General features: G+C 39.5%; 1 protein-coding gene across 2 annotated transcripts in view; it reads left to right on the top strand.

The window, feature by feature from the left end:
- The window catches only part of LOC121045394 (cadherin-11), a 153,755-nt gene extending 138,046 nt beyond the window's left edge, over positions 1 to 15,709 (top strand). For both annotated transcript variants that reach the window (XM_040498200.1, XM_040498201.1), the window contains 2 exons: positions 11,613 to 11,864; positions 14,338 to 15,709. In XM_040498200.1, the coding sequence (XP_040354134.1) occupies positions 11,613 to 11,864; positions 14,338 to 14,834 (749 nt within the window). In that variant the 3' untranslated portion in view covers positions 14,835 to 15,709. The remainder of the gene's footprint in view (positions 1 to 11,612; positions 11,865 to 14,337) is intronic.
- The last annotated feature ends 1,405 nt before the right edge of the window (positions 15,710 to 17,114 follow it).

Genomic DNA, 17,114 nt, shown 5'->3' with positions numbered 1-17,114 from the left:
ATTTTTTTTAATTTTTTTTTCAACGTTTATTTATTTTTGGGACAGAGAGACAGAGCATGAACGGGGGAGGGGCAGAGAGAGAGGGAGACACAGAATCGGAAACAGGCTCCAGGCTCCGAGCCATCAGCCCAGAGCCCGACGCGGGGCTCGAACTCCCGGACCGCGAGATCGTGACCTGGCTGAAGTCGGACGCTTAACCGACTGCGCCACCCAGGCGCCCCAATCACTGCTATTTTTTTCATGTGTCCAGACTTTTTCTTGGGATTATATAATATATATATATATATATATATATATATATATATATACACACATATATAATTTATATGAATATAAATTATATATAAATATGTTATATGTATATAACATATATAATATATATAAATATACTATATATATATGGTATAATACATATGTGGTACACACACACACACACACACACACACATACACACATACAATCAGCATCAATACGCTTATGTCAACATTTTCTTCTAAATGTCTCCCTAACTTCCACTATAAAGATGTCTGATCTCAGTTAACCATTGTGTAAGTACATTGTTTTCACACACCTTTGCCAAATATCTAATTACTATTTTAGGATAAATTTCTAGAGTGGAATTATTGGGTCAAAAGCTTTTGGTATTTAATTGACAAACTACTCATCAGACATATGTATACTAACAGAAATACTTATAATACCATTAGCAAGATAGGTATTCCACACATGTAAGCCAACTCTAGGTTTTATTACTTTTTCAAATCATTGGCAATTTGATAAGTGAAATACAATCATATTTTAAAATTTCAATGCCTTTGATTACTAGTAAACCTAGGATTTTTTAAATAAGCATTGATCATTTATTTCCTTTTTCTTTTTAAATGTGCTTTTCCCATTAAAAAAAAAATTAATGTTTATTTATTTTTTAGAGAGAGAGAGAGAGAGAGAGCATGAGCAGGGCAGGGGCAGAGAGAGAGGCACACACACAGAATCCAAAGCAGGCTCCAGGCTCTGAACTGTCAGCACAGAGCCGGACGCAGGGCTCAAACTCACTGGCTGTGAGATCATGACTTGAGCCAAAGTCGGACGTTTAACCAACTGAGTCATCCAGGCACCCCATGTCCATTTTTGTGAATTATATATTCACCTATTTACGGTTGATATGTAAAGTGTCTTCATCTTTTAATGTTAATGACCTTGGACCTAGCATACCTACTACATAGATTTTCCCAGTGTTTCAGGGGCGCCTGGGTGGCGCAGTCGGTTAAGCGTCCGACTTCAGCCAGGTCATGATCTCGCGGTCCGTGAGTTCGAGCCCCGCGTCGGGCTCTGGGCTGATGGCTCGGAGCCTGGAGCCTGTTTCCGATTCTGTGTCTCCCTCTCTCTCTGCCCCTCCCCCATTCATGCTCTGTCTCTCTCTGTCCCAAAAATAAATAAACGTTGAAAAAAAAAAATTAAAAAAAAAAAAAAAAAAAAGATTTTCCCAGTGTTTCAATGTCCTTTCGGTTCTGATTGTGCTATGTTTGTAATTAGACGTTGCACTTCTCATACCAGGTTTTCTCTGCTTAATGTTATCTTTAGCAATGCTCTCGTTATCCAAAATTGATGTCATATTCACCTATATTTTCCTTCTCGTACATCTTGCTTCCCATTTCCACCATTTATCCATGTGAAATACATATATAACCTCAAGTGGTTGGACATTTCTTAAATATCATTTAAGAAATGGTCAGTCTTTTCCACCTGCATTGACATACCATCTTTATTATCATCTATGTTACATAATCCAGTTGACCCTCGAACAACATGGGTTTGAAAGACACGGGTCCACTTACACATGGATTTTCTTTCTAGATAAATACAGTATGGTACTGTAAATGTATTTTTTCTTCTTCATGATTTTCTCAGTAACATTGTCTTTTCTCCACCTTACTTTATTGTAGGAATACAATATATAATATAATATACAAAATATGTGTTACTCGACTGTTTGTATTACCAGTAAGGCTTCTGGTCAATAGTAGGCTATAAGTAGTTAGGTTATGGGGAAGTCAAAGTTATAAGTGGATTTTCGATTGTGTGGGGGGTCAGTGCCCCTATCTCCATGTTGTTCAAGGGTCAGCTTGTATTAGATTTTTTTGGACTTTAAATTCTTACCATTCTATTTACTCTAGTGCTGGTATTATAATTTTCTTTACTATTGCATACACATCTATGTGAAAATCTGACACATGTTTCTCCAAATTATTTTCATTTTATTACTCTTAGTACTCTTAACTTTTGGTTTCTTTGTTCCTCCAGATAATCTTTAGAATTATTTTTCAGGTACCTGAGAAGTATTTTTGTGAATTTTATTGAGTTTACCTTAAATTTATGGATTCACTTAAGAACTAAAAGTTTGAAATATTCTTTCCATCCAGAAGCATTTGACTTTCCAATGAATCAGTTCTCTTTGTATTGCTATCAGGAATGTTTTGTAGCCATCTTCTGTGTATTTCTTATTAAGCTTATGGCTAGATACTTTATATTTTGGATGTTGTTGTGAAGTGGATTTTTAAGTTGTTTTCTAAGTGAATATTTTTAGTATAAACTATAGCCATTTTAATGAACTTTTTATTATTTGGACATTGTTCTAAGGTGATAAAACTTCTCAGCTGATTTGCCTGGATTTTCTAAAGAGACAACTACATAAAAATTAAATAATGCAATTTTTTTTGTCTTCTTTTAAGATTTGGTGGGGTTTTTTTGGTCTATTTGCATAGATTTACACTTTTAAAATGTGTTAAATAACAACAATGATAACAGGCATTCTTGCTTTACTTGTTACTTAAGAGTTTTTAGAGTTTCACCAATAAGCATAATATTGGTAGTAATATTAAAATTAATATTTGTGTTGTGTGTGTGTATATTTTAGGAAATTTCCTTTCCATTATTATTTTATTTAGAAAAAGTGGATATTCAATTTTTATCATAATTTTTGGATTCTAACCAGAGAAGAGTATGATTTTGTCCTTTGACCTAATGATTTGTTAAAGGAATTAAATTGAAATATCCTAATATTGAACCTCATATGTTTAATTTCCAAACCTTCTGTTCCAAACAGTGATCATGTGATAAAATATAGAGGAAAGAGCAAGGGTTAGCAATTAAATGCTTGGCTTTACTCTTTACTGCTAGAATGGGAACAGTCTTAACAGGAATCCCTGAATATTTGCCATACGATTAATCCTATTACTGTTTTATTTTTACAAACTGTCAATTATTACATCACCCCTAATTCCTAGGAATTGGTGTTCTGAGAGGGGACAGCAGTGAAATACCAAAAGGTGGGCACAGTTGGAACACATCTCAGGCTCCAAGAACCTCAGGGTTGCATGCTATCCAGTAGGCCAGCTCAACTAAAGTTGGAGCCCTATGAGATCATTGGGTTATTTAGCTATTGAAACATCTCTTAGTCATTTGAGCAATGGAGGACAGTTTTAGGACCTTGAAATAAGTTCCTATTTTAACACCAACAAAAATACTCAGGATTTTCAAGTCAACAAATGAAAAAAGCTGCCCTTTTGACATTATGAAGCACCTTCCCTATTTCATTTGACCTTCTTCAGCCTTTTAATGTTTCTTCCATATTTCAAGTCAGTGTGACTTCCAACAAAAATGAGGTAATTTAAGGGGCGCCTGGGTGGCTCAGTTCGTTGAGTGTCTGACCATTGATTTCAGCTCAGGTCATGATCTCAGGGTCATGAGATGGAGCCCTACGTTGGGCTCTGCACTGAGCATGGAGCCTCCATGAGATTCTTTCTCTCTCTCTCTCTCTCTCTCTCTCTCTCTTTCCCTCTGCCCCTCTCTTCCACTCCAACTCTCTCTTTAAAATAAAATAGAAAAAAATTGTAATTAAAGAAAAACAAACGAGGTAATTTCATAGTTCCCCAATTACAATCTCCTTCCATCTTCCACAATCACAAGAAAATGAGCTTCTCTGCCTGGAATGTACACACCTCCTACCTATTCCTCCTCTTTCAGGTGTCCCCATAAATACAGTCACTGAGGCGAAGCTTTGCCAGATATCCCCAGCCTATCTTGGGTGCTTCCTCCTCTGTCCTCCAGGAACACTGCAGTAGTTTTTCATATTTTCCTTATTTTGCATTCTAAACATTCATTTCCCCATCTTCTCCCACTAGAACATGAGCTCTGTGGGGACAGCATCCCAGCAGTTAAGAACAGTGGGTTGACCAAATGCAAGGATTAAAATGAAAGAGTGGCTTGGGAAACATGTGACGTGCTCACAAATTTCAGGGATCTGTTATTATTAGGGGAAAATAATTATGTTATAACATAAGCATCAGGCTAAAAAAGACACTCACCTTTTAATGACGAATGCTCTGAGGAGTCAGTACCACATAGCATACCTCTTCTTTCCATTCATTATTTAGTGTTCCACAAAGTTATACTGGACATCCAGAGTTTGGATACAGGAAGAGATGACATTGAAATGTGCTTATTTTGCAGGAATATTATCTAAGATGGGCCAAGTTGCAGATCAAATGAGCTCTGATACCTGATGCATTCAGAGTGAAGTCTGATCTGCTAAAAAATGCAAAAAAGACCAAAAAACAAAAGAAAACAGAAAGGGTACATGAGAAGCAGTTTTGGCTGAATAAATCGGGATAGCCAAGACAGATTCACTCCGATTAGACCAACTGGCAAACATCTTTTTTTCCCCTCCCCCACCAGCACTTTTTTTTTTTGTCTAAGCTTAGAAAATTTCTTTTTTTTATGAGTAGCATCAGACAGCATCCAAATAGGCTCTGGTTTTTTACTTTCATCATTTAAAGATAGCCAAATAGATTTCTATGGAACTTTTTTCCCTCATAATTGCTTCAATATGGAAGATGCTCTATTGGCAGATCAAAATGGCAGATGTCTTTTAATGCTCTGCCATTTTCTCTGTGTAAATAATTATGTTCCTTTTCCGCCTGAATTTCATTGCAGCAGTTTGTCCATTACAACGCAGCTTATCTGGGAATTCGCTCCTTCCCCAGCCCAACACAAAAAGATAGGTCATTTTGGTGGAACAGACACATTACTCTTTCAGGGTTTCCTCTGGTCACTGACTTAAATAACTCCTGGGATTTCTCAACTCACTAAAGGACCCAAAATGTTTATATCCCACTGAATTCTGTGGTAGTTTTCCTTGTCTTAAATCAAGAAATACTTAGGCAATATGTTTCTTTTTCCCTCCCAAGAAGAGAATTCTCCTCATACAAAAATGGAGGGAGAGTTAATTTCAAAGGAAGTGGTCAATTATAACAATGAAAAATCTATTAATACCAGCCAACAGTGCACACTTAGATGTCTGATACACACACACATTTAGATATCTCTACAATGTTATTTATTGTATTTCATATTTTGCCAGTTCCTCGGTATCAAAGGTGTTAATTAAAAAATCATGATGATATCCTGCTAGAGTGTAGCTCTTTAATTCATTTGGAAGACATTACAGCCATCAGAGTCTTGGGTCAAACAACTTTCTTCATTAACATGCATACACAAGCTATTAAGGTCATCTTTGAGTATAAGTAAAGTCAAAAATATAAGTGCTCCAAACTTTAAAAGTATTATTTAAAATTTGTATTATTTCATTCCCTCAGATTGAAGAAGGCAAATATATGGCATCAAAAATTTCAGTTAAGGTTTGAAAAATCACAAATCTAAATGAGTATAAAAAACCTAAATAAGTGGGGGTTCCTGAATGCCTTAGTTGGTAGAGCAGGTGACTCTTGACCTCAGGGTTGTAAATTCAAGCCCCACACTGGGATTAGAGTTTATTTAATAAGAAAATTGTAATCTAAATAATTAAACTTTCCAGCGATGTCTTTTGTAGAATATATTCTTCTAAAAGTATTAAAGCTTAAAACTCCATTAAGACTTCTGAGACACATACTGTATCTATATAGATACAGATATATACACACATATACTTCACATACATACCTATATATTTTTTTCCATTATCCTGATAGAACTATGGCCACGTTTCTAGGGAAAGTGGAGAGGGCCCAGAGGATTATTCTGCTAGCGACTGCATAACTGTCTTAAAGTGTGTCAGAACTTTTTAAGTGGTAGATGGATCTACTTTGTCTCAGGTTTGAGCAAAGGTAGAGATGGTAGTTTGGGTCAGAAGTGAACAAAGTAAGAGCAAGGTTTGGCTTCAATCCTCTAGATGCTTAATAGTCTCTAGAGAGGCCTTCATCTGGTCAAGGTGAACAATGACAGAAGGACAGAAGAAACAGAGTGGCCAAGAAAGGGCATCTTAAGAGCTTTAGGGAAGCTGCTGAGGTGACTGATTCTCTCACCTTAGCTCAAGCCTTTCTCCTGACATCATGGTGAGACCATGGTGTACTAATTCTGTGCTGCAGACGCTTTTCTTTTTCAAGTTTTTAAACATACAGAGTCTATGCCTTATGCTGCCCATTTGCTCTGCTCTCAGTGTTTTTTGTTTTTTTGTTTTTTTGTTTTTTTGTTTTTGGCTAATACAAGATTACACCGAGTGTGATCTATCGATCGAAGGCTGGTTACCCATCATAGTTTCCCCTTTTAATGTCAGTTGTATGTATCCCTCCAATGGGCTACATCATCATCATAACCCTTATGTTTGCATCCCAAACTGGTACCATGGAGACAATCATTATCAGGTCCCTTTACATTTTGTTAGTGTAATGACAAAGTGTGCAGGTAAAAACAGCATGTAATTAGGAGTCCAGGATGTAGACATAAAAATTTGAAATCTGAATTTATTTTCCATTAATGGAAACACTGCATTTTGTGCATGACATATGCTAGTAATTAATGACCCTATTTGCAAGGTTTTGCCTAAGTAGAGGGAAAATGAAACTGGTTACGTGTCTGTGGCCAGGAATGAGAACCCTGGGTGTCAGGATGAAAAAGTGAAGTGCTTGAAAAACATTTTCTTACTGTGGGAAATATGTTGCCCAGGATTGAGGAGTGTGAACTATTTTCTTACCTCTGGATGATGAGCTCTTCTGTGTAGACCCTTGCGTTCCAAGCTGCAATGACATTTCCAGGAATTCACTTTCCTCTCTCTGCCATTAAGTTTCTCTTCCTCATTAGTTTATTGCTCAAAGAGGATCGCTTCCAGGAAAGAATTAATATTTACTGAGCATCTCCAACAGTCTGTCGCTGTGCTAAGTACCTTTATGAATGGAATCGTTTTAACATTTAAAATTATTAGTTTCCTGGGTGAGAATATAGAAACTCAGGACATTTACTTACTACAGTTGAAGTCAGGCAATTAATATGTAAACGATTCAAGATTCAAAACCAGGCCTTTTTGACCCCAACAATTGAGAGATTTGCTCTTTGGAAGCTTTATAAAGGAAAAGGATCTGAGAAATCTCTTGATGGAAATTTAAACATTGGTAACATTTGCCTTTTTCTGCCTCATCTTATTAGCCATGGAGCCAATTCGACACTTCCCTGAAAAAAACAAAAAGGCTCATGGAGCCTCTTTTATCCATGGGGCACCCATAAACCTTAGGAATGTGTATATCCGAAGTGAGGGGACCCTCTCAAAAATGCATAAGCAGTGACTGCCAATGAAAATGATTTGGATGAAAGAGAATCCATAGTCAAACAGAATGCAAAGTTGATTTTCAGTATAACAAGTTTTTGTTATTATGGCTAGTTTGTTTCTTTTTCAGTGTGTTTTTCTAGATTTGTTTTCATGAAATTCCTGCCCATAGTGATGGCACTTTTTTTAGCCGAAGATCAGTGATCAGAGTGGACCACAAGAAAGACCATCAGGGGACACAGCACTGACTCCTCTAAAATGGCCATCCCAAAAGAAAGCTCACTCTCCCATTGGTCCAGAGTCCAGTTGGATCTACAGGAGAAATATTTTATTCATTCAAACAACGCTGAGCACCTAAGTGCCAAGCCAGGCTGTTTACACAGTTTTCTGGTCTATCACGGCTACCCCAATCCAGTCATGAGTGGGGAAGATATCAATAGTGGGTGTTAAATATTCTGGTGGAAGGATTCCCTGAGCCATAGAATAACCATAGCTTTTATTATGTTATTTGACTCCAGTAACAACCCTGTGAGGCATGCTTGATATCAACCAGGGTCCTCATTTTAAAGATGAACAAGTAAGGCTCTAGACAGGAAAACTGATGCATTTTAAAGCATGTAATTAGTGTATGCCCATGAAGAGACTTTCAGTCCATTTCTTTCCCACCTCTTCAACTAATCTTAAATCCATATGTGTCACACGTTTGGTGAGAAGAACTTTTTAGAAAGTTCTTGAGATTCTTGAGTCACCTGTGGGGCTCAGTCGGTTAAGTGTCTGACTCTTGATTTTGGCTCAGGTCATGATCTCACCGTTTGTGAGTTGGCCCCCACATCGGGCTCCTCATGGACAATGCAGAGCCTGCTTGGGATTCTCCCTCACGCTGTCTCTCTCTGCCCTGACCCACTCCCTCCCCCCTCAATATAAATAAATAAACATTAAAAGTTCTCAAGATTCTACTGGTCCATCACTTGGAGATGGTGAATGGTCTGGTCAGCTGGGTTCCTTGATGAGCTTTTATGTCACAGTTTCAGTGTGTCTTAGGGGACTCATTGTTCAGAATATGAAACATCTTTCAATCACATGCCCGTGTCCTGCTCAGCTCCATGTTTTCCATTAGTGTTTGATTTTCAGTCACTATCATGTGTAAGCCAGCATGCTGTGACCTGGAGGCACACTCTTGGGTGGATGGCATATTGAAGAACAGATTTTAAATCCTGCCTTCCACAGGTTTCCAAAAGCAAAATACCCAGTTTACATTCCCTCCAAAACAACACCCTGGGTGACAGGATGCGACCCAACAGATAATCTAAGTGAATGATCTTTTGGGAATGTTGCTTGTATCAGAGAAGTGTATTTGGCCAAACAATTTAATTAATTTGCTTTCCATCTTAGATTTTTAATTTTTATTTTTATTCATAGTGGCATTAGTGACATTTCAGATTACTAAAATGGGGTAGATGTTGTCACTTTTAATTTGTGAAAATCTTATTTGAGCTCAAAAAATGTATGAGAAGGGAAAGAAATAACGTATTTTGAAATAATTTATTTATATGTGAATTTTTTTGTATTTCTTAAGCGTAGAAACAGGGTATAGGCTAGAACAGGAAAGAACAGTCAGGAAGCAGAATTTTCAGTTAACAGCCTTTTGGGCTAGTTTGTTTTTATTTTTTCATGATTTTCCATACTAGGTGGAATTTTTTTCCAGCGATAAGAACAATATATGCCAGTCATACTAAATTCAGAAAATATAGAAATGAAGGCTAGCTGTTCTGCCTTGCTTTGTTTGAAATGCTGGCAACAAAGGACAGAGAATCTGTCGCGATACAGCTCGCTAAAAACCAATGCATACACACACCTTACCTTCTGCAACACTCAGAATATCTGCTCATCCCTCGACTGAATCTGACTTTTATATTTAATAAATTTTATCTCACAGAAAATGTATTATATTTCCTTTCACCTAAAATATACCCATTTAAATTTGAGATTCTAAGGTATTTCTTCCTACAACAAGAGCTAATTCGTGGTACTGTCGATCCATTCTAAACCCACTAGCTTTTGGGCCATCATGTTGCCCATACATTCATATTGCTATAAGTTACTGATTCTAAACTGACATACAGATGCAAGCCATGTTGAGGATGTGTGTGTGTGTGTGTGTGTGTGTGTGTGTGTGTGTGTACACATAATTTGATAGAACATATTTAAAATTTCACCTGTTTTATAATTACCAGTGTTGTCCCCCCAGAGCACACAGCCTGGAGGGGCACCTGAGTGGCTCAGTCAGTTAAGCAACCGGCTCTTGGTTTGGGGCACCTGGGTGGCTCAGTCAGTTGAGCCTGCAACTTGGGCTCAGGTCATGATCTTACACTTTACAGGTTCAAGCCCCGCATCGGGCTCTGTGCAGACAGCTCAGAGCCTACAGCCTGCTTTGGATTCTATGTCTCCTTCTCTCTCTGTCCCTCCCCAACTCATGCTCTCTATCAAAAATAAACAAACATTAAAAAATTTTAACATATAGTCTGGAAAAAATGTTGGCTGGTATAGATATGCAGAAAACATGATGAGGAAGTAGTTGGGGGCATTGGTTACAAAAGATTGAAAAATATATGGAAGCCAACATCGGGAATTTTGGTTAAACCTTTCTCAGAACACAGTTATGCCATTTATTCAAAAAACATTTCTTGAATGTTTCTTGTGTGTCCATCCCTGGAAAGACAGATGAATGAGATGAAGTCCCCTATTCTTAGAAGTTCACAATCTAGGCGAGGTCAAAGTGGTTATGTCAAGAAATAAAGACAGAATAGTGGGGTGTCAATTTCTATAAGAATATATAGTGCTGGGTGCCTGGGCGCATAAGTCAATTAAGCGTTTGACTCTTGATTTTGGCTAGGATCGTGAGATGGAGCTCTGTCTCAGGCTCCACGCTGAGTGGAGTCCGCTTAGGATTCTCCCCCCTTCTCTCTGCCCCTCTCTCATTTGTGTACATGCTCTCTCTCCTCTCTCTCTCTCTCAAAAAAAAAATAATAAATAATAATACATAGTGTTATGGATCACAAAGGAGATGTTGGGAGGGGTCTAGAAAGGCTGCCCAAAGTGGTGGCTTTTGGGTTCAGTTCTGAGGCTTGAGGGGTTTTCCTCCCATGCTCATAGGAACAGCTTTCTGGGGCAGCAGAACAGTGGGTAAAAAGGCAGTGGGGGAGGTGTGGTGTGCTTGGGAAACAGAAGCCATGTCTGCATGTCAGGCTGAACTGGGGCGTGTGGAATGGATAGGGTGTGGCCCTGGAAGGCAAATAATGTCTTAAAAATGGAGAAAAATCTAGTGGTTTTCGGTAGGGCTGTGTTGTGTGGACAGCAGAGATAATTTGGAATTATTTTAAGCAGGAGGCATGACATGTTTAACTAGCTGGTGGATGGTGCTTGAATTTCAAAGAGACTATAAACCTGCTACTGGGTTTTTATAAAAAGTTCCTCTTTAAACACATATTCCTTTAGGACTTATGAGTGGGCTCACAGTATGGGTAAGTTGTGCGTGTGAACTGGAAATGTCTTAAAACAACACAAAAACAAAAGCAGACAAACAGAAACTGGCCAAAGGCTTGCCATGAAGTAGGAAAGTACAAACATGAAAAAGATTTTTCTGTTTGTTTCTTCTCACACTCATTTATATATTTAATTATCTCCTATACTCCCATAGAGTATGTGGTCTGAGCCCACACTTTCTTGTGGTATCTGATGAAAGGGGCAATACCTTATCAGAAAACAGTGTGCTTAACTTGCCCATGGGTACGTGTGTATCTACCCCATATTAAAAAAAAGAAAAAAAAAAAAGAGCCAGTGTCTGAGCTTGGTTCCAAAATATGGAGACATTATTCTGCAAGGCCAGATGCCTGTAGCTTCACCTAGATTAAGGATTCTGGCTGTTGACCTTGAGGATGAGAAGTTCAGCCTCACGTCTGCCAAGCTGAATGCACAAATATTCATGCTGTGATTCCAAAGGTCTCCTTTCCTCCAACAGATAACACTGCAGGGGTGTATGCCCGGCGTGGAGGCTTCAGTCGGCAGAAGCAGGATCTGTACCTCCTGCCCATCGTGATCAGCGATGGCGGAGTCCCTCCCATGAGTAGCACCAACACCCTCACCATCAAGGTCTGTGGGTGTGATGTGCACGGTGTACTGCTGTCCTGCAATGCTGAGGCCTACATCCTGAATGCCGGCCTGAGCACGGGGGCGCTCATCGCCATCCTCGCCTGCATCGTCATTCTGCTGGGTAAGCGGACTCCGCTGTGGCCTGCAGGAAGGGTTTCGCAACCAGATGCCCATCCTGGAAACATACACTTCTGGAGTGCAGGCTGGTTAGCAGAACTATACCAAGGACTGTGGCTACAATTTGAGACAAGATGCAGGTGGTGTCTGCTCCGGTGCATTTTATGATTTGGGTGGCAACTTGACAAGCATTTTGAGCAGGGTCGGGGAAGGGTTCTGATGAGCAAATTGTCAGGCACTGCAGGACAGCACAGCGGCAACCAGCTGGGGGTGCTGTAGGGGGACATCTGAGAAGGTCTTGCAGAAGAGGAATTCAGGCAAAAGTGTGGGATGTGAGCACAAGTTTGCCTTAGAAGATGAAAGAGAAGGGGCGCCTGGGTGGCTCAGTCAGTTAAGTGTTCGACATTGGTTCAGGTCACGATCTCACGGTCTGTGAGTTCGAGCCCCGCATCAGGCTCTGTGCTGACAGCTCGGAGCCTGGAGCCTGCTTCAGACTCTGTGTCTGCCCCTCTCTCTCTGCCCCTCCCCTGCTCATGCTCTGGCTCTTTCTCTCAATAATAAATAAACGTTAAAAAAAAACATTTAAAAAAATAGGAGGGAAGAGAAGAGTTAGGGACAGAAGGAGTAATCATGAGGCCACAGACAACGTCTGAAGGACTTAAGGAAATGGGTGAGGTTGGCCTGGCCAAGCTGGATCTTGACTCCTCCTCTGATTATCTGGGAGCAAGCCTCAGTTTTGGGGGACCCCTGGGAGGCTTTCCCTGCACTTGCAGGCTGAGTTAGCTGCCCCACTTCTGCATTCTCATGTCCTCTCTGGTTTACTCTGAAAGAACAGCAGTGTGCCCATGCTAAGAACATTTACCGTGGCTGGCCTTCAGCAAGATGAGATCACGTGGGAGAAAAATCAGGACTCAAACCCAAGGATGTCTGACACCAAATTTATGCTTGTTCCATGATGTTTCATTCTCCACTGAATGAGTAGGCAGCCCAGCTGCACAGCGAACAGCCCCTGAGTTCAGGTCAACAAAGAGTTCTTGAGAATTATCTGGGTACCAGGTCCTGTGTTCAGCCCTGGGGGATAAAGAGAAGAATCAGACATCATCTTTGTCCATGACCGTTCACAGTCTATCAGGGAAAATACGAGTGAACAGATAAATCAGAGGCATGGGGTGAGTGCCATGATAGGGACATGAATAAAAGGTGATGGGGACACACAGCAGGAATTGCCTCACATTGACTAAGGTCAGGGACATCTTCCTAGAGGAAGTGACATACTTGTTGGATGCTGAAGAATTTTCCAGATGGTGAGAGAGACTGGGATGGATAGATTTTCCAAGCAGAGGGAACAGAATGCCAAAGAGCTCGAGGAAATTCAGAGTCTGGGGAGGGGGAGCCAGATATGTAAACCAAATTATAAGTTGTGATGATAGAAGAACGAGGCCAGGTGGGTGGTGGAGTGCATGCCAGTAGCCGTGTCTGATGTCAGAATGAGATGCCGAGATAGGTTTCCATGATGAGAGAGAAGAGTGGTCTGGGCGTAGGTGTTGTCAACAACAAGGCACAGGGGAGGGACACTGCTTGGTGAGCGCTGGTAGCCGGTCACAGTCCACACAAGGTCAAAGCCTCAGCCTTGCATCTCCCAGTGATGATGCACCGACTAGGGCTCCCAGACCACCTGTCAGATTCAGCCACAAACATTTTCTTTAGTCTAGCCATGGCAGAGTGTTCTCATGGAATATCATAGAAACCTCTTGTGGCGATGCTAGGTTGCCTGAGCGTAGTCGAATCACCTTTCCCAGGGAGGAGATGGAGCTGTTCCTCTGGGCTTCAGCTGATGCTGTTTCCTTATATGCAAATAAAGAGGAGATTTGTCTTCTGGGGGTCATTATAAACTTCCCCTCTTCCATACGGTGGTCTGAAGAGAACCCTGCCACATTTATGATAAGATTTCTTATTAAGGTAGAGTAGGACTCCTGTTCATTCTTCCCAGCCCCCAGCCCTCTGGGCAGGAACTAGCATCACCTCTTATAGAAAGGTAGGACTGAGGTCTCTGAACGTCCTCGTTCATAAACTTTGGAGAGACAGCTGTCTTCCGTTGGAAAACGAAACCGACATAAGCCATTTTTAAGAGGCTGCAGACCAATATATTTAGAATCTTCCCAATTCTGAGGAACATGACTTCCAAATAGCATTGGATTCATTTGTAAAAAGCTCAAAATAGTTCCAACTTGCCAGTTTGTTTGGGTATCATCTTTCCTGGCGGCATTTTGCAGAGGAAGAGACAGGTGGAGGGCAGTTTTACACATCTTTGGGGATTCCAGGTAAAGCTCTCATTTCACACAGTGATAGACTGGTTCCTATTCTGAAGCTTGTACCCACCATGTCTTACAGTAAGCAGAGTTCTCCTGGTGGTGGGTGGGGAGAACCCAGAAATACTGGGCTTGACCTATGCTTACTTTCTTGTGCTTTCCCCATAGTCATTGTAGTGTTGTTTGTGACCCTGAGACGGCAAAAGAAAGAACCACTCATAGTCTTTGAGGAAGAAGATGTCCGTGAGAACATCATTACCTATGACGATGAAGGGGGCGGGGAAGAAGACACAGAAGCCTTTGATATTGCCACCCTCCAGAATCCTGATGGGATCAATGGATTTATCCCTCGCAAAGACATAAAACCCGAGTATCAGTACATGCCTAGGCCTGGACTCCGGCCAGCACCCAACAGTGTGGACGTCGATGACTTCATCAACACGAGAATACAGGAGGCAGATAATGACCCAACTGCCCCTCCTTATGATTCCATCCAAATCTATGGTTACGAAGGCAGGGGCTCAGTGGCCGGGTCCCTGAGCTCCTTAGAGTCTGCCACCACAGATTCAGACTTGGACTATGACTACCTACAGAACTGGGGACCTCGTTTTAAGAAACTAGCAGACTTGTATGGTTCCAAAGACACTTTTGACGACGACTCTTAACAATAATGGTACAAATTTGGCCTTAAGAACTGTGTCTGGCATTCTGAAGAATCTAGAAGATATGTAAACAGGTATTTTTTTAAATCAAGGAAAGGCTCATTTAAAACAAGCAAAGTTTTACAGAGAGGATACATTTAATAAAACTGCAAGGACATCAAAGTGGTAAATACTGTGAAGTACCTTTTCTCGCAAAAAGGCAAATATTGAAGTTGTTTATCAACTTCGCTGGAGAAAAAAACCACTTGGCGTACAAAATATTTAAGTGAAGGAGAAGTCTCATGGTGAACTTACAATGAAGGGAAATCATTTATGTGTTATGAACATCTAAGTCTTTTCTTCTTCTTCTTCTTCTTCTTCTTCTTCTCCTTCTTCTTCTTCTTCTTCTTCCTTTTTTTTTTATTTGTCAAAGAAGCTTCCAGAAAATTAGAAAGGACAACAGTTCTGAGCTGTAATTCCGCCTTAAACTATGGACACTCTATATGTAGTGCATTTTTAAACTTGAAATATATAATATTCAGCCAGCTTAAACCCATACAATGTATGTACAATACAATGTACAATTATGTCTCTTGAGCATCAATCTTGTTACTGCTGATTCTTGTAAATCTTTTTCCTTCTACTTTCATCTTAAACTAATACGTGCCAGATATAACTGTCTTGTTTCAGTGAGAGGCGCCCTATTTCTATGTCATTTTTAATGTATCTATTTGTACAATTTTAAAGTTCTTATTTTAGTATACATACAAATATCAGTATTCTGACATGTAAGAAATGTTACGGCATCACACTTATATTTTATGAACATTGTACTGTTGCTTTAATATGAGCTTCAATATAAGAAGCAACTTTGAAATAAAAAACAGATTCTTTTTTAATTCTGGGTTTCATTCTTAACATTGAAACGTTTAAGTATTTCTAATGACCCATTTATATTTCTAATTTAAGATAATTGTGATCTTTTAATAACCCTATTTATGAGATGTTGTAGTCTGCTGCTTTTATTGTTTATTTAAAATCAAGTATGTTTTGCAAATGTTTTTTTTTTTTTTTTTCAGACAAGATTCTGTAACATCGTTTAAAGCTTTCTTGTACATTCTCAGTGTTAGCTTCCTGGCTTCTCTTTGCACACATCTTCTGAAAAAGAAGGATGCGAAAGATCTAGGTCAGTCTCTGATTTTGCAATACTTGTTATATAATAGGCATTTATCTTGTATATCAGTAATTCAATGGTTATGAGAGATGAATCCATGAGGAAATGAAATGATCAGACCTCTAAAGTTCCAAGATGTAGATTTTATGCCCGATACTGAGCATTTGGGGGTTGGGCGAGGGAAGGGTCAAAAATAGAAATATGCTACATGTAGTTATCAGACATCCGATGTTATTCTATTTTTCCCTACTTTGATCTTGCCAGGCTCTCATAATGACTCTGACAGTTGAAACTGCTTATATTTCCCTCCTATGAATTTCAGTCCTCTTAAAATAATGTGGCATTTTAAATTTTGATGAAAGAAAGAGCAATTCATTTCCAAACCTTAAAATATGCTTTGGCAACAAGCTCAGAATGAGGGCAGGGACCCTGGTGGATTCTGAGGGTCAGTGCCAGTATGCCTGCTGTCTCTGGAAGTCCCATCTGGCTGCCTGGGGATTGGGACTTCCGTGGAGTACATTACACCTGTTCAGCTGGGCCAAAGGTCAAAATGTAGCAATACTCGGGGAAAGACCACACAAAGTCATGCTACACGTGTTCTCCCTCTTTCCCCTTAGAAACAGGGCACATGCTTTCTCTTGGGTTGCAGACAATTTTTAGATTATCTTTCTTTTTTTACTTTATTGTGAAACTTTGTTTCAAGCATTTCTTGATATCCTGCTACATACTATTTTTGTGACTCAGTCAACATGCATAAAAAGAGAAATGTTTATATGAAGTGCTCACTTTCATTTTACTTTGCATTTAAATCAAATTGAACACTTCAGTGGAATAAATTCTGTGGACAATGTCACTTTGGAATCTTTCATTTCAATGAAGGATTGCACATTCTCAATACTTCCATAAATTGCAGGTTCTGTTCATTTTTTATATAGTTTTTGTAATCCAAAGAATATTTTGCTAGATTTGCACAGATCTCCAATTGAATTTGAAATAAAGAAATAATGCAAAAGGATGAATAGCACTTAAACAAGAATACAGCTGTAAGTAACCCCATCACCATGGATGATCCTTTTTGTCTAGGAATGTATTTAGATTAGATTTGACAACTACATTTTTAGATTTTTATG

The sequence above is a fragment of the Herpailurus yagouaroundi genome, unplaced genomic scaffold (assembly GCF_014898765.1).
Source record: "Herpailurus yagouaroundi ecotype Mexico unplaced genomic scaffold, PumYag 190, whole genome shotgun sequence".
Classification (NCBI taxonomy): domain Eukaryota; kingdom Metazoa; phylum Chordata; class Mammalia; order Carnivora; family Felidae; genus Herpailurus; species Herpailurus yagouaroundi.
This window is presented reverse-complemented; position numbering and strand designations above follow the sequence as displayed.